Raw genomic sequence first — 19,070 nt, forward strand, 5'->3', positions numbered from 1 at the left:
CGTTTATCTTTGTATTGTCCTGTTGTAATCATCCTTCTTCAATAACTGGAAGTTCTCTGGTGAGATAAGTATAACGAGTAAAAAAAACAGTAAAATACGAATGCATTACATATAAAATAAGATGGAGGCCATAAGTTTTGAGGGAAAGAGCTCTTTGGAGCTATTTTATTAATAATAATAAAAAAGGTTTACAAAGTTAACAGTTACAAACCAATAAACAAAAACAAAAAGCAAATTACACAGAGGAAAATTAAACACAGAAAACTAAAACCAAAAAGATACAAACAGGCAGAAAACTTAGCAAGAAACTCCATTACGCCTAAGACTTTTCATGAGGCAACAGGGCAAATCCCTGCCTTGATGAAACAAAGTAGTCTCATGATGAGTCAGCCCATGAATTGCAATTGAGGACGCAGTCTGGTTCCAGCCTTTCGGAATCTCAGTCAAACTAGGGCTGCCCATATTAGCTAGAAGATCAAGAATGTCAATAATCTGCATGTTCATTCTACAAACCTCTGATGGAGGCCATAAGTTATTGTCAAAGAGAAAATAACAGGGCAATGCATTTAATTGATTGGCTAACATTTCCTAAATGTGAACATAAGATTTCAGTTTTCCATGGTTTTAACATAACTTGCCTAATCTCTTGACAGACCAGCACAATTTTCCATTGTCTATTGATTATGAATACGATGACTTGTAGAATTACTTGAGTTAAATTATCAGTAGCCACATGTTTTTTTTTTCCTTGGCTCACACTGAACTGTCTTGGGTGAGTGGGAGAGATGAAATTCAAGTATATGAAATTCATGCAATAGACCCATGGCTGTATCAAGTATCAAGTATCAAGTATATGAAATTCATGCAAATAAATGCCCACAGAGTCTGAATCTAACAAGATGTTGGACAGAGAATTAAAGAAGATTGCTCATGCTTACACCTGAAATTTGCTCATAAACTATACTTGAATCTGTTAATAGAGAAGAGGAGAGACCATATATAATAATCTGATCTCCAAGGGGATTACAACCTTACAAGACATTTTCTTACACACAGTACTAAGACTCTTGTTCAACTTCAAGACCAGTTTACTTCCGATAGCTCAATATATCTGAGCCAAAAAAGCAAGGCTAATTAAAAAAAAAAAAGTCTAGTAGAGTGATTAGATCAGTTATAGTTGTTTATACAGTCCACATAGATACCCAAATCACCATACTTATCTAGAAACTCATTGAAAAAGCAGCTGGGTAAGTAATTGCAATCTTGTCTTTGTAAAAAAAAAAGCAACTGTAATCGAATCAAGAGTTCTGTGTTAAGAGATCAGTTTGTGTTTCCATGTTAATTGCCAAATCAGTAAATTACTAATGAATGGATGATGGCCATATGTCTTTCTTTTTTTATTTCCCAATAACACCAAACTAGTCTTTTACTTGTGTTGAAATTCCTATGAAATTCCTATTATATATCAAACGTCAAAATTTTGTTATCCCAAGCTAGCCAAAGGAACAAGTTGGTCTTTCGTGGCCATGGACTATTGAGAATGAGGGGAGTTACACTACAGTGTGTCTCACGATCAATATGAAACCTATAGAAACTTGACTAAAAATTTTCCATTTGGTCAGTTTCCACAATTTATGATCCGTTATGTCCATGGTAGGCGAATTGATTCAAAGTTGTATGGCATCTAACACCGCATCCGGACTCGGGAAAGATGCCTTGAATGGCATGATAAACTCTATCACTGTGCACAGGGGTGTCACTCACCTTGCAAACTCAGCAGTCCATATATTCTTCAGTGCTTGCTCCAATTACAAAATCACTTTGATTTGCAGACTTAGGAGAAAGTTTTGGGGGATATAATAGTTAGTGAGCGGTATGGTACATCAGCACTAATCTAAATTTAATGTTAGCTGATTCAATTCAATGTCAATTTTTCAAGAGAAGATAACACGGTGATGCATTTAATTGATGGGCTTAAATATATTTCCAAAATGTGAACATAAAACTTCAGTTGCAACTCATGGTTTGAATAGCTTTGCATAATTTCTTGAGAAGACCAGCTGAATTTTCCAATGTAGATTCAACATAATGTGAATGTTCAATCAGAAAAGAAATAGTCAATGCATTTCACTGATTGGCTTATACTTTGACAAACAAGCCTTCAACTGTTTTGCATTGTTTAATTTCTTAAAATGAAGCCATATTTTTCATTTTCTAATTAGGTAGTGTTTGTTTTGAAGTATTTGAAGTATTTGAAGTTACAATGTAATTTCAAATACCACATCCAAAAATCTTTTGTTTGGTTTGGAGGATTTTAAAATACCAAGGTAAAACCAATTACTCCAATGGATATATCTGGACTTACGTTCAAATTGGGCGTAAATCGAAATTCCGGGAATTGAATATCCTTAGGTGGTGCATACACATATAATGTATATGCACATATATACATATACATATACACATGCACACAGGCATACATATATACATACATATACACATATACATATACACATACACATGCATAATACATATAAATATACTTATACACTTACATATACATATACATTTATATATTTATATAAACATACATAGGTATTTTTACATATGTATACATACATATACATATGCATATATGCATAAATACACAAATATACATATACTCATATACATCTATATGTGTATATATGGATATACACACACATACATGTAAGCATATACATGTATGTATATACATACATACATATGCATATACACATATACATATGCTTATACAAATATATATATATATATACTCATATACATATATACATATATACACATGTGTTTTTTAATTCTAGATTTACAAATCCTTCCAAATAAACGTAAAATTTAATAATACAGTAATTCCAGTTACATTCAACTAAATACAAGATTTAACTGCATTGTATTTTAAAAACAAAACATTTCCAGTTACATTGTAACTGAAAATCTACTGCATTTAAAATTACATCCAATCAAATACCCTCTTAATAGCTTGTGGAATTCATGGACATGAATTCCAGTCAAATAATGTTTTCCTCACCACGCTATGGAGTCTCCTGGAGGACTTGGACAAACCGCTATATATAATTTTTTTTTTAAACAAGTGACAAATCACACAGGCATCGAGCTATCTTATTAAGAGGGTGCACTGATGTTAAGATTCCATGCTTTCTCACTCTGTGCAATGAGAGCTTACGTCTCACTATTATACACAAGAGATTCTACAGTATCACTGTGTTCAGTGAGTTTCAATTCCAAACATTGAGATTCTTGCATGACACTTTATGCGGGAGTGCTGGTGGTGTTAGGCCAAAAGTCCTTTGGTATTTATATATAATATTATATGCATGTTATTATCTTCAAACTTAATTGAAAAAAAAAAGTAATAGTTGGTTTAAAAAAATAATAAGAAAGAAAGAAAGAAAACGTAACATTGAATAGCTGGTAAACACAAATACTTGTGTTGACTTTGACTTGAGATGTAAACCCAAATGCTGAGCCTTTATGTGTATAATAATAATAATAATAATAATAATAATAATAATAATAATAATAATAATAGTTGATGATCAATCTGACTGACATCCCCACTAGTTCATCTCTTGGTCACGACCACCACCACCGTTACCATGATCAGTTCAAATCAGTGGAGTGGCTCCTTCTTCCTTCTTTCCATTCTATCCTGCTTCTTTTTCATGCTAGTACTATTCTCCTCATCAAGCTTTTCGTCAGCCACTGCAGTACTCATGACCTCCCATTCACAACAATGTCTGGACCTTCTCGATCTCAAAAAAGGTTTCATTAAGCTGAGTGAAAGCGACAACTACTACTACTACCCTGCAACAACTTCACTGCCGCACTGGCATGCTGGCACAGACTGCTGCCGGTGGGAAGGAGTCAGCTGTGACGAAGCATCAGGTCTTGTTGTTTCTCTTGACCTCAGCGAGAGGTATAGTGGAGGCGACATTATGCCGTCTCTTTTCAACCTCACCTCCATCCAAAGACTCAATCTTGCTTTCAATAGGTTCAACCAGAGCACTGTCCTGTTTTCGGATTTAGAAAAACTGGCTAATCTTACACATCTCAACCTTTCTAATTCCGGACTGCTGGTAGGCCAAGTCCCCATCGGCATCTCTCACCTCACAAAACTCATATCTTTGGACCTCTCTTCATATATGGATGACAGGTATGCTCTAAAGCTGGAGAAGCCTGATCTTGGTACCCTCATCAAAGACCTTTCTAATTTAAAAGAGCTCTATTTGGATAGAGTCAACATCTCTTCTAGCAGAACGGAGTGGTGTCAAGCCATCTCTGACTCTGCTCCTGGACTTCAAGCTCTCAGCTTACAGTATTGTTCACTGTCTGGACCGTTTGACAGCTCACTGTCGAAGCTCCGAAATTTATCAATACTTCTTCTCGATGGTAATGATCCCTTGTCCAAAGTGCCTGACTTCTTTGCAAATTTTTCCTCTTTAACTGAGCTTAGTCTCAGTCGCTGTGGGCTCCAGGGTGTGTTTCCAACCGGCGTGTTTGAACTCTTGAATTTGAAGACACTTGATATTTCATATAATGAGATGCTAGAAGGGTTTTTCCCAGAATTCCCATTAAATAGCTCTTTGGAGATATTGACTATTTCTGGTACGAGTTTCTCTGGGAGTTTACCAAATTCTTTGGGAAACTTGGAATCCTTGATATCCTTGGATCTTCTTTATTGTAATTTCTCAGGGTCAATACCTTGGTCGATTGGGAATCTCAGTGAATTGGTTTATTTGGATCTCTCTGAAAATCGCCTCTCTGGGGACTTGCCACCAATCCCTGCTAGTTCAAAGATCTCAATCCTTCATCTTTCTTATAATAATTTCTCTGGATCGATCCCCAGTACTCTTAGCTCTGCACGTCACCTTGTGTCACTTGATCTAGGAATCAATTCACTCACTGGATCTATCCCGATGTCTTTGTTCACACTCCCAATATTAGAGAACTTGTATCTAGCTCACAACAAGCTCTCTGGTCAGCTGCAAGAATTCACAAACGCATCTTCTACATTACATTATGTTGATCTAGGGAGCAATAATCTTCAAGGGAAGCTTCCAAAATCACTTGTCCATCTCTCTGCTCTCAGGATTCTTTATTTAGGTTCAAACAACTTTGATGAGTCAGTCGTGGAATTAGAGTTGTTTGGCCACCTTAAAAATCTCACAGACTTGGATCTTTATGGCATTAACTTGTTGGTCTCCAACCGAATTGCAGATTCTTCTCATCTATTTCCATCTCTCATGGCTTTGAAATTGAAATCTTGCAACCTGACAGATATCCCATCTTTCTTGAAGCATAAAAAAAATATGTTCCTGCTAGACCTTTCCAACAACAAAATTAATGGTACAATACCCAACTGGATATGGAGCATTGGGAGTTTTGGCTTGTCTATGGATTTATCTTTCAACTTATTCACTGACATCGAGAAGCCTTTCTGGAAGCATTCAAATAATCTTGAGGCTCTAGACCTTTCAAGCAACAGAATTGGTGGTACCATACCAAGTTGGATATGGAGCAGGGTGGATCCTGATCTTTTCACCTTAAATTTATCATGCAACTTGTTCACAAGTGTTGAGGGGTCTTTCTCCAATTCTTCCACCAACATTGTTATTATCGATCTGCACTCTAACTTGCTTGAGGGACCAATACCTCTTCCTCCACCAAATAGTATGTTTGTGGACTACTCAAACAATCTTTTCACTTCTTCCATCCCATTTAACATATCATACTACCTAAACAAAACTACATTCTTCTCATTGTCAAACAATAGTCTTACAGGAGAAGTCCCCTCATCGATTTGCAGTGCAACAAAACTCTACATCTTCGATCTCTCTTACAACAATTTGAGTGGTTCTATACCAGCTTGCCTATTGGAAAGCCTCATTGATTTGAGAGTATTGAATGCTCGAGAGAACCATTTTCAAGGAAGCATACCTCAAAAGGTCAGCTCAAGATGTTCTATACAAACAATTAATCTCCATGGAAACGAGTTGGAAGGAGTGGTGCCTAGCTCATGGGTCAATTGTATTGAGTTAGAAGTCCTAAACCTTGGTAGGAATAAGTTGGCAGGCTATTTCCCACATTGGTTGATGCGCCTTCCTGCATTGAAAGTTCTGGTTCTTAAAGAAAACAAATTCTTTGGACATTTGACTGGAATTTGTGAAGGCAATCACTTGCTGATGCTCCAAATCTTTGACATCTCTTCAAACCATTTCACTGGTATCTTGCCATCAGAGTGCTTTAAGAGCATGAAGGCAATGATGGTTCATCAGGGACGGACTAAAACAATTGGATACAGGAATGGAACATTTGAATCCAGTAATGGTACATTGGCAATATCATATTATCAAGATGCAGTTAAGGTCGATTTGAAAGGGTTTGAGATTGAACTAGTCAAGATCTTGACTACCTTCACTTTCATTGATTTGTCAAATAACCTATTTGTAGGAAATATTCCTCAAGTGTTCGGAGATCTTAAGTCCCTTCATTCTTTGAACATGTCATTAAATGCTTTCACTGGTGAAATTCCACGTGTGCTCGGAGATATGAGTGAGCTGGAGTCATTGGACCTCTCGCAAAACCAATTATCAGGAGTGATTCCGAGTTCTCTAACCTCCCTGACCTTCTTGGCTTTCTTGAATCTGTCAAATAACAATTTGATTGGCAGAATACCACAGAGCTACCAGTTCTTCACATTCTCAAATTCATCATTTGAAGGGAATCCAGGACTGTGTGGGAGCCCATTATCAAGGGATTGTATTAATTCAACAAGTGTGGAGCCATCTTCAAATTCTACGAATGCACCCACAGAGTTTGACATGGACAAGATTTGGTTCTGGATGTTCACAGGATTGGGCTATGGAGTAGGATTTGCAGCGGCCATTATCTATCAATCGTTCTTTCCCAAGTGGAAAATGTGGTACAAGAGGAGGTTCATGAACAGATAAAGTCCTGCATTTCTAAAACAAGAGGGCATTCCTTCTTGTGTAATCATCAAAGAAACTATTTCAAAGGCCAAGCTATGACTTTGGGTACCATACTTATAATTTATATGTATACAATCAGATAGTCGATTAAATGAATGCAATATTGTACTTTGCTCCTTGTCTTGCTGATTCTCTGACAACTACAATTGAAATATGTGTTCTATGCAAGAGATCATCACTTTGTGTTTTTCTCTGTTTTCTGGCTACAACCATGTTAATTGCCTACTAAATTCAGTAACTAATGAATGGATGATGGCCATGTGTTTTGCTTCTTTATTCTCCAACAACATTAAAGTTGTCTTTTATTTGTACTGATGGCCATATGTTCTTTTTCTCCATGGCACCAACCATGTTTTCTATTTATAATTTTGTATGGAAATATCTGTTATCTGAAACCATTCATGCAGGTTTATGATAAGTATATACACATATCATGTTGACATTTATCCACAATATGATAGCATTCTTCACTACAGAGGAGTTTTTTTTTAGTATTTGAAGATTATTAATTGCTAGGTTTTTTCTGTATTTATTGGATTGCACATGCACTTCCACAAACAAATTCAGATAGGAGATAACTGGGGAAACAGACATTATCAGCTTACTGACAGACAAATGCATGGAACTTTCAGAAGACATGGACATAAGAGATGATCACAACGTTTGAGAGCATGTCTGGAGGTATGACTCCTGATTCTGTAGTCAATAAAATTAAGACTTTTGAATTATAAGGTGGAATTGATTTTGCAAGCTGATATAGACCCAATTTCATTGTCTACGTTCACTATGAGATAATTCAATCCAATATTTAACTCTTTTCTGATGCACTTTGTTAATTAGCATAATTCTTCTTAATGTGAACATGAGTTTAGTTTCCAAATATTTTGATGTGTTGCAAGAATTTCTCCTTTGCAACGAAATTCTTAAAACAAGTCCAAGAATTTCTTGACAAATGAATCTCTATAAGAACATGATGCAAATGTAGCCCACTGTTGCCAAGCTAAAACCAACCTGCAATAATTGAAGTCATGGCAGCATCAAGCATTAATCGTATATGAAATTGACAAAATAATTGTGAATGATTGTAAATAATTGCAAACAATACATGTGAATATCTACTTAGTTTGCATTTGAATAACATGTTTGATGGTGAATTACAAAGATACCTATTGCCCATAATTGAAAGTAGAAATATAGAAAAAAGGGGGTGTTCTGAAATATATATCAATAATAGCATTCCTTAAACATAGACCTTGTCCTCCGTCAACAGAAAAGGTGTGTTTTGAAAATCCTGCTTTAAGTAGTTAATACACAATAATAGATTTCTTAAATAGCGTTTTATATTTGTATTGTCCTGTTGTTATCACCCTTCTTCAATAACGGGAAGTTCTCTGGTGAGGTAAGTATAACAAGTCAAAAAACAATAAAATACAAATGTATTACATATAAAATAAGATGGAGGCCATAAGTTATTGTCAAAGAGAAAATAACAGGGTAATGCATTTAATTGATTGGCTAAGATTTCCTAAATGTGAACATAAGATTTCAGTTTTCCATGGTTTTAACATAACTTGCCTAATCTCTTGACAGACCAGCACAATTTTCCATTGTCTATTGATTATGAATACGATGACTTGTAGAACTACTTAAGATAAATTATCAGTAGCCAAATGGTTTTTTTTCCTTGGCTCACACTGAACTGTCTTGGATGAGTGGGAGAGATGAAATTCAAGTATATGAAATTCATGCAATAGACCCATGGCTGTATCAAGTATCAATTATCAAGTATATGAAATTCATGCAAATAAATGCCCACAGAGTCTGAATCTAACAAGATGTTGGACAGCGAATTAAAGAAGATTGCTCATGCTTACACCTGAAATTTGCGCATAAACTATACTTGAATCTGTTAATAAAGAAGAGGAGAGACCATATATAATAATCTGATCTCCAAGGGGATTACAACCTTACAAGACATTTTCTTACACACAATACTAAGACTCTTGTTCAACTACAAGACCAGTTTACTTCCGATAGCTCAATATATCTGAGCCACAAAAGCAAGGCCAATAAAAAAAATGTGGAGTGATTAGATCAGTTATAGTTGTTTATGCAGTCCACATAGATACCCAAATCACCATACTTTAATCTAGAAACTCATTGAATAAAGAAGTAGGAAAAGTAATTATAATCTTGTCGCCTTCGTAAAAAAAAAAGAAAAAGCAACTGTAATTGAATCAAGAGTTCTGTGCTAAGAGATCAGCAGTAAGTTACTAATTAATGGATGGTGGCCCTATGTCTGCCTTTTTTTTATTTCTCCAATAACACCAAACTTGTCTTTTACTTGTGGTGAAATTCCTATTATCTAATCCCATTTACAGAGATGAATGATATATATATATATATATATACATGTCATAATTAATATATATCCACAATATGAAAGCTTTTCTTGTTTACAGAGGAGGATCTGCTGTATTTAAAAGATATCAATTGTTAGGATTTTGCGAGATATAATGAATACCATTTATTAATTAAGGATGTATTTCTACAGGAAATTCATGTTGGACGTAACAGGGGATATGAACATATCCCTATCCAATCGAGTCTTTCACTCACTGACATTCAAAATATTAAGATGTGATTTAACAAAATGGAAATCAGAAATCAATATAAAACGAAAAGAATTAACTGCATATGAAGTTCTTGATGAATAAAGCTAGGGTTGATTTATCTCACTTGGAGCGTCCTTTCTCTATGGAGGAGGTTAAAAAGGCGGTCTTTGACTTAGGTAGTGACAAGGCGCCGGGTCCTGATGGTTTTCCAATGATGTTCTATAAAACTTTTTGGGAGATTGTCAAAGTCGAGGTTTTGAAGTTGTGTGAGGACTTTTACTCTGGGGGAGGCGAACTTGGAACGTATTAACTGGGCTAGCATTGTTCTCATTTCTAAGGTATCTAGCCCGGCATCCGCGGGAGATTACCGACCAATCAGTTTAATTAATTCCTCCCTGAAAATCATTTCCAAGATTCTTGCTACGAGGCTGGGCACGGTGATGGACTCTCTGGTGGATCATGCCCAATCGGCCTTTCTTCAAGGTAGACGCATTCTAGACAATATTGCTACGGCTGAGGAACTGTTATTTAGTATCCAAAAAAGAAATTTGAATGGCCATGTGTTAAAAGTGGACTTTGCTAAGGCTTTTGACTCGGTTGACTGGGATTTCCTGTTTGATTTGCTGAAAGCGAGAGGTTTTGGTTCAAGATGGTTAGGTTGGATCCACAATCTTCTGATATCGTCTAAGGCCTCTATCCTCATTAATGGATCCCCTACAGGATATGTTAGATATCAACGTGGACTGAGGCAAGGTGATCCGTTGTCGCCTTTGTTGTTTGTTTTGGTTACGGATGTGCTGAGTACTTTGTTTGAGAACGCGCTGAGTTCCCATATTTTGGTTGGAGTTCCGGTTGGGGATTTTGGTAGCATTTGTAATTTGTACTGTACGAACGATCTCCTAATTTTGACCACTGGTGGGCCGGAAGACTTGAGAATTATTAAGTTGATCTTGCTGATGTTTGAAGGACTGTCGGGGCTGGAAACCAATTTCGCCAAGACTTGTCTTTTTTCTACCAACATGAACTAGCTTCCTGATAGGTGGGCTGCGAGCACCTTCAGTTGTGCCGTGGGTCGCCTGCCGGTTCATTATCTTGTCATTCCGATTTCTGGAAGACGGCCTCTTAAACAAGACTGGAGGAACTTGATCAAAAAAATCAAAGGACGGCTGTCTTCTTGGAAATCAAATTATCTCTCAATTGGTGGAAGGCTTACTTTATTAAATTCGGTCCTTTCCTCCTTGCCGACGTATTGGATGTCCATTTTTTGTTTACCCAGATGGGTAATTAAGGACATTGACCGGGTGCGCCGAGATTTCTTATGGTCGGGCCCTGACATTGACATTCCTAAGTGCCGCCTTGTAGCTTGGCAGAATATTTGTCGTTCAAAGGAGCAAGGGGGTTGGGGCATCTTGGATTTATACGCTTTCAACAGGGCCCTGCTGGGGAAATGGAGATGGAAATTTTTTACTGACTCAAATTGGTGTTGTGCGAAGGTGATTAAATTCAATTATAACTTGTCGTCTTGGAATTTGTTTTGTCTACCTCGGGGCAGGGTTTCTTTCTTTTGGTCGGGGGTCCTGAAAGGCTTTTCGGCCTTTAATGGGTGCGTCACGGTTAAAGTGTGTTCCGGAACGGAATCACTGTTTTGGAAGGATAGATGGCTCAATGGCCGGGCACCAATGCATCTTTGGCCGAACGAATTTTCGGCATCTTCGATGCAGAATGCGACGATGTTTGATTTGAGGCATCTTCTTAATCGGCAACCTTTTTCGAGTGACCATGAGTCTGTGTTGTTTCTTGCCAATCGGAACTTTCCTTCTGGACTTGGAAAAGACTTGAAGCTTTGGAGTTTGACTGTCAACGGATCCTTCTCGGTTAAATCCTTCTACGATCGATTGAATGACGGGGGACTTCGGTGCCCTATTGCTAAGTATTTTTGGAAGGGCCCTTGCCCGAGGAAGGTCAATATTTTCAATTGGTTGGTCTGGAAGGATAAAATTCTTACCCTTGAAAATTTAGCTAAGCGCAGGTGCAACAAGCTTCCGACTGCCACATGTGTGCTGTGCCACGAAGCGGTGGAATTGGTGGATCATCTCTTTCTGCAGTGTCGTTTCTCCCTTGAGGTGTGGGCGCAGATTAGTAGGGTTTTACAGTTGCCGTCACTTCTGAGTTCGATGTTGTTTTTGTGGGGGGCCTGAAGGAATACCTTGCGGGCTGGTTCCCGCGTGGTTGGGGACGGGGCGATTAAAGCTTTCATGTGGGAGATTTGGCTTACAAGAAATGATGTTATCTTTTCTGATAAATGTGTGTGTCCGCATGCTGTTGTAGTTAAAACTGATCATTTCATTTTATCATGTTCTTTGCAGCTTCTGAGGAATTGAGATCGACGCTTGAGGATTCCATTTCCTCAATTCGGCGTAGTTTAGAGTTCACGGGACCTCAGTCTGAGGGGCAGGGGCGGCTCATATGACTGAGGAGGCTATGGATATGTCTGTGGGGTAGTTCTTTGGTTTTTTATGGGTCAGGAGGAGACCCGTTGTTCCTCCTTTTTTGTTGTTTTCTTGGGTTCCACAGCTAATGGACTACTGATGTATTTTGTTCGTTGGGTTTTTGAATGAATGTGGTTTATCCACTTTTTCAAAAAAAAAATAATAATAATAAATGAAGTTCATGGAATAATTGTAAATACTTGCAAATAAGAAATGTGAATGTCCACATAGCTTGAATCTGAAAAAAAATGTTTGATAGTGAATTACAAAAGAAACATATTGCTTTTACCTTAAAGTGGGAAAAATACAGATAATGGGGAACTTCAAAAACACACATCAATAATAGCATTCTCTGAACATATTCCTTGTTCTTCTGCTACAGAAAAGGTATGTTCTGAAATCCTAGTTTTAAGTAGTTAATACACAATCATAGATATCTTTAGTAATGTCTTGTTAGAATCACCCATCTTCAACAATGAGAAGTTCTCTGGTGAGATGAGTCTAATTAATGACAGGTAGAGCTGAAGCTAATTAACATTTACAAAGGATACCAATTATTGAAATATAGGGCGTAATTCCACCACAAGGGGAGGTGAAACTAATTAAGACACAATAATAAATAAATTTAAGTGCCTTCCCATTGTTTTAATAGTCTTTATGACAGTCTCCGTCATTAGTTAATTTTTTTATTTTTTTATTTTTGAAAAAGTGGATAAACCACATCAATACAACGAAAAACAAGACGAACAAAATACATCAGAAGTCCACTAGCTGTGAAACACAAGGAAACAACAAAAAAGAGAAACAACGGGTCTCCTCCTGACCCACAAAGAAAAACAGCGGGTCATTAGTTAATTTTAATCCTCCCCATTGTCTTAGGTCTTCACAAAATGTTACCACTCCTCAACATCATCTCATTAAGGCACTAAGTCAGGTTCCCCACAAGTTGATTCAACTTGATGTAATAGTCAATTATGCAGAAAAAGACTCGTCAATGCAATTCACTGATTGGCTTATACTTCCTAATAACAAGACTTTTCCATTGTTCTAATTAATAGCTTGCAGTAGCTTCCAGTGTCTTGCGGAATTCCATATAGTATGAATATTCCTGGTCAAATAAATTGCTCATCACCACACACTGAAGTGTCTTTATCTTGAAGGACTAGGAATTAGCCCTCTGGAATTGTCCCCAGTTGATTTCTAATGTAGAAACATCAAACATGATTATTTTTCACATTTGGTTTAATTATCCTGCAACACCTTGTCCTTCTGTAACCAAATCATGACTATGGTTCAAAATCATAGTTTTAACTTAAACACGAATGTTGGTCTTCTTGACTCTTGACTTGAGAGATGTATGCATGGTATGTATGCTGTGTGCCTATGTTATAATTCTGCCAGTCAATATGACAACTCAACTTATTCATCTCATCTCTCTTCCTGTTACGGCGACTACTACCATCATAATGAGTTCAGATCACCGGAGTGGCTCCACCTCCTTCCTCTTTTCTATTCCATCCTGCTTCTTCTTTATCATACTAGTGCTATTCTCCTTGTCAAGCTTCTCCTTATCAGCTAATGCACTACTCATGACCTCCCATTCACAACAATGCCTGGATCTCCTCGACCTCAAGAAAGGTTTTGACTTATTTTATGCATCAACTTCTCTCTCTGACTGGCTCCCTGGCACAGACTGCTGCTGGTGGGAAGGAGTCTTCTGCGACCAAGTATCCGGTCTCGTTGTCTCTCTCGACCTCAGCGAGAGGCATATGGGAGGCAACATTATGCCTTGCCTTTTCAACCTCACCTCCCTCCAAAGACTCAATCTTGCCTACAATGGCTTCAACCATAGTGCCGTCCTCCATTTGGATTTTGAAAAACTGACTAATCTGACACATCTCAATCTTTCTTATTCGGGCATAGATGGCCAAGTCCCCATGGGAATCTCTCGCCTCACAAAACTCATATCTTTGGACCTCTCCTCTGACATATATTCTTTGATGCTGGAGAAGCCTGATCTCGGTACTCTCATCAGAGACCTTTTTAATTTAGAAGAGCTTTATTTGGATCATGTCAATATCTCTTCTAGCGGGACGGAGTGGTGTCACGCCATCTCTGACTCCACTCCTGGGCTTCAAGCTCTCAGCTTACAATACTGTTCACTATTGGGACCGATTGATAGTTCTCTGTCCAAGCTCCGGAATTTATCAATACTTCGACTCGATGGTAATGATCTTTTGTCCCAAGTGCCTGACTTCTTTGCAAAATTTTCTTCTTTAACTGTGCTTAGTCTGAGTTGGTGTGGGCTCAAAGGTTTGTTTCCAAAAAGTGTGTTTGAACTCTTGAACTTGAAGACAATTGATCTTTCATATAATTCAAATTTAACAGGGTTTCTCCCAGAATTCCCATTAAATAGTTCTTTGGAGACATTGACTATTTCCTATACGACTTTCTTAGGGCCAATACCCTTGTCAATCTGGAATCTCAGTGAATTGGTTTATTTAGACCTTTCCTCTAATCATCTGTCCGGGCACTTACCACCAATGCTTGCTGGTTCAAAGATCTCAATCATTAATCTTTCTTCTAATTACTTTATTGGGCAGATCCCAAGCACTCTCGGTCATGCACATCATCTTACATCACTTTATCTAGTTGACAACTTATTGACTGGATCTATACCCATGTCTTTGTTCACTCTCCCAATACTAAAAGAGTTGTATCTAGCTGACAACAAGCTCTCTGGTCAACTGCAAGAATTCACAAATGCATCTTCAACATTGCAATATGTTGATCTAGGGGGCAATAATCTCCAAGGGAAGCTCCCAAAATCACTTGTTGATCTCTCTGCTCTCGGGTTTCTTGTATTAGGCTCAAACAACTTTGATGGTTCGGTGATGGGATTAGAGTTGTTTGGCCACCTTCAAAATCTCACATACTTGGATCTTTCAGGCATTGACATGTCTATTTCTGACGGAATTGCTGGTTCTTCTGTTCTATTTCCATCTCTCCATACCTTGACATTGCAATCTTGCAATCTGACGGTTATCCCATCTTTCTTGAAGCATAAAAAGAATTTCGGCTCTCTAGACCTTTCAAACAATAGAATTAATGGGATTATACCAAGGTGGATATGGAGCATTGGGAGTTTCATCGAGTCTATGAATTTTTCTTATAACTCATTCACTGATATTGAGAAGCCTTTCTTGAAGCATTCAAATAATGTTGAGTTTCTAGACCTTTCAAGCAACAGAATTGGTGGTACCATACCAAGTTGGCTATGGAGCTCTGGAGTTCTCTACCTGAATTTGTCATGCAACTTGTTCACGAGTGTTGAGGGATCCTTCTCCAATCCTTCCACTGTGATCAGTATTATTATCGATCTCCACTCTAACTTACTTCAAGGACCAATTCCTCTTCCTCCACCAAATAGTACCTTTGTGGACTACTCAAACAACCTCTTCACTTCTTCCATCCCATTTAACATATCATACTACCTTAAAAAAACTATATTCTTTTCATTATCAAATAATAGTCTCACAGGAGAAGTCCCCTCATCAATTTGTAGTGCAACAAAACTCTATATTTTTGATATCTCTCACAACAATTTGAGTGGTTCAATACCAGCTTGCCTATTTGAAAGTCTCATAGACTTGAGAGTGTTGAATGCTCGGGAGAACAGTTTTCAAGGAAGCATGCCTCAAAAGGTCAGCTCAAGATGTGCTATACAAACAATTAACCTCAATGGAAACAAGTTAGAAGGGGTGATACCTAGCTCATGGGCCAACTGTGCTGAGCTAGAAGTCCTAGACCTTGGTAGGAATAAGTTGGCAGACTCTTTCCCACATTGGCTGATGAACCTTCCTGCATTGAAAGTCCTGGTTCTCAAAGAAAACAAATTCTTTGGACATCTGACTGGTATTTGTGAGGGTAATCACTCCTTCATGATGCTCCAGATCTTTGACATCTCATCAAACCATTTCACTGGTAGCTTGCCATCAGAGTGTTTTAAGAGCATGAAGGCAATGATAGTTCCTCAGGGACAGACCGAGACAATTGGATACCGGAATGGTAGTTTGAGGACTTATCAAGACACAATTATGGTTGATTTGAAAGGGTTTGAGATCGAACTAGTAAAGATTTTGACTACCTTCACTTCCATCGATTTGTCAAATAACCGATTTGTAGGAAATATTCCTCAGGTTCTTGGAGATCTCAAGTCCCTCCATGCATTGAACATGGCACTCAATGCTTTCACTGGTGAAATTCCACGGGTGCTCGGAGATTTGAGTGAGCTGGAGTCATTGGACCTCTCTGGAAATCAATTATCGGGAGTGATTCCAAGTTCTCTGACATCTCTGTATTTCTTGGCTTTCTTGAATCTGTCGAACAACAATTTAGTAGGCAAAATACCACAAAGCTTCCAGTTCTCCACATTCTCGAATTCATCCTTTGAAGGGAATCCAGGACTGTGTGGGAGCCCATTATCAAGGGATTGTATTAATTCAACTAGTGTGGAGCCGTCTTCAGATTCTGAGAATGCACCCACAGAATTTGACATGGACGAGATTTGGTTCTGGATGTTCACAGGTTTGGGTTATGGAGTTGGATTTGCATTGGCCATTATCTATCAATTGTTCTTTCCCAAATGGAGAATGTGGTACAAGAGGAGGTTCATGAGCAGATAAAGACCTGCATTTCTAAAGCAAGAAGGCATTCTTTCTTCTGCAGTCAAAGAAACTATTTCAAAGGCCAAGGTATGCCTTCATCTTTGGTTACCATACTCTTAATTAGTATGTATACAATCATATATTTGTTAAATAGCATGTATGCAATATTATACTTTCTTCCTTGTCTTGCTAGTCCTCTGGCAACACCAATTGAAATAAGAGGTCTCTGCCAAGAGATCATCACTTTGTGTTTTTCTCTGTTTTCTGTCTGCAATCATGTTTATTGCCAACTTGATTCAGTTACTAATGAATGCATGATGCCATGTGTTTGGCTTCTTTATTCTCCAATAACATCAAAGTCGTCTTTTATTTATATGGAAATACCTGTTATCTGCACACATTAATAGGGATGAATGATGTAAACGCATGCACATCACTGTTAGTATTTGTTCAATATGAAAGCTTTCCTGTTTACAGAGGAGGACTTGCTGTATTTGAAAGATATCAATTTTTAGGATTTTGCAATATATAGACACTATTCATTGAGTTGTGACTCACTGATATTTAAAAGATTTTATATATGCAAACATTTAACAAAATAGAAATCAGAACACAATATACAACTCTCATTGGCCCAAATTTTGAGATTGAGTTTGTATCTGTAGATATGTGTTCATCAAGGAAAAGAGGTCCAATTACTCCTGTTCAACATGAAAAAACAATAGTCTTTTAACCTGTCAGGAAACAACATGGAATCTCAAGTGCCCCTGAACCCCACCATTGACTTTGGTCTTTGAAAAATTCTTCCCAAGAAATTTAAAACAAAAGGCATTGAAGTAAATAATAAGTTAGGATTTTATCAAAAAATAATAATAATAAGTTAGAAATTTTGGGCATGTTGAATAAACAATTACCAACTACACCCTATTATGAAATCTGAGTTGATAAAATTTCAGATATTCGAATGTGAATAAACGATACTTGAATCTGTTAATAAAGAAGAGGAGCGACCATATATGATAATTTGATCTCCAAGGGGATTACAACCTCACTAGACATTTTCTTACACACACAGCTAAGGCTCTTGTTCAACTGCAAGACCAGTTTGCTTCTGATAGCTCAATATACCTGAGCCAAAAAGTAAGGCTAATTAAAGAAGTCTGGTGGAGTGATTAGATCAGCTATTTTTGTTTATGCAGTCCACATAATAATCACCATACTTTAATTTAGATACTCACTGAAAAAAGGAAGGAGGAAGTAACTGCAATTGAATCAAGAGTTCCATGCTAAGAGATCAGTTTGTGTTTCCATGTCAATTGCCAAATCAATAAATTACTAATGAATAGATGATTGCCATATGTCTGCTTTTTTTTATTCCTCCAATAACACCAAACTGGTCTTTTACTTGTGTTGAAATTCCTATTATCTAATCCCATTTACAGAGATGAATGATATATATATATACATATCATAATTAATATATATCCACAATATGAAAGCTTTTCTTGGTTACAGGTATTTAAAAGACATCAATTGTTAGGTTTTTGCGATATATAATGAATACCATCTGTTAATTGAGGATGTACTTCTACAGGAAATTTATGTTGGAAGTAACAGGGGGATGAACATATCCCTTTTCAATCGAATCTTTGACTCACAGACATTCAAAATATAAAGATGTAAACATTTAACAAAATAGAAATCAGAACACAATATAAAACAACAAGAATTAATTACATGTGAAATTCATGAAATAATTGTAAATTCTTGCAAACAATAAATGTGTTTGTCCATATAGTTTGAATCTGAGCAAGATGTTTGATAGTGAATTACAAAAGATACATACTGCTTGCACCTTAAAGTGAGAAAAATACAGACAATGGGGGAACCTCAAAAACATTTATCAATAATAGCATTCACTGAACATATTCCTTGTTCTTTAGTTACACAAAAGGCATGTTTTGAAATCCGGGTTTTAATTAGTTAATACACAATAAAAGATATCTTTGGTAATGCCTTGTTGGAATCACCCATCTTCAACAATGAGAAGTTTTCTGGTGAGATGGGTATAATGACAGGGAGAGTTGAAGCTAATTAACATATACAAAGTTTACCAATTATTGGGATAAAGTGAGTAATTCCACCACAAACGCATGCAGGAGAGAAGAATTGGAGGTGAAACTAATTAAGACACAAAAATAAATTAATTTAAGTGCCTTTCCATTGTTTTAATAGTCTTTATCACAATCTCTT

At 37.1% G+C, this 19,070-nt stretch overlaps 2 protein-coding genes across 2 annotated transcripts; both read left to right on the plus strand.

The window, feature by feature from the left end:
- Nucleotides 1-3,615: 3,615 nt before the first annotated feature.
- On the plus strand, nt 3,616-7,242 carry LOC120264612 (receptor-like protein 35). The gene is made up of 2 exons (XM_039272433.1): nt 3,616-5,727; nt 5,839-7,242. Exons 1-2 carry the CDS (start codon nt 3,654-3,656, stop codon nt 7,005-7,007), a joined length of 3,243 nt encoding a protein of 1,080 aa, XP_039128367.1. The 5' UTR covers nt 3,616-3,653; the 3' UTR covers nt 7,008-7,242.
- A 6,230-nt stretch (nt 7,243-13,472) lies between these two features.
- On the plus strand, nt 13,473-17,109 carry LOC120265329 (receptor-like protein 7). Its single transcript, XM_039273199.1, has one exon. It carries the CDS (start codon nt 13,473-13,475, stop codon nt 16,833-16,835), a length of 3,363 nt encoding a protein of 1,120 aa, XP_039129133.1. The 3' UTR covers nt 16,836-17,109.
- The last annotated feature ends 1,961 nt before the right edge of the window (nt 17,110-19,070 follow it).

This window comes from Dioscorea cayenensis, chromosome 7 (genome assembly GCF_009730915.1).
Source record: "Dioscorea cayenensis subsp. rotundata cultivar TDr96_F1 chromosome 7, TDr96_F1_v2_PseudoChromosome.rev07_lg8_w22 25.fasta, whole genome shotgun sequence".
In the NCBI taxonomy this organism is placed as follows: domain Eukaryota; kingdom Viridiplantae; phylum Streptophyta; class Magnoliopsida; order Dioscoreales; family Dioscoreaceae; genus Dioscorea; species Dioscorea cayenensis.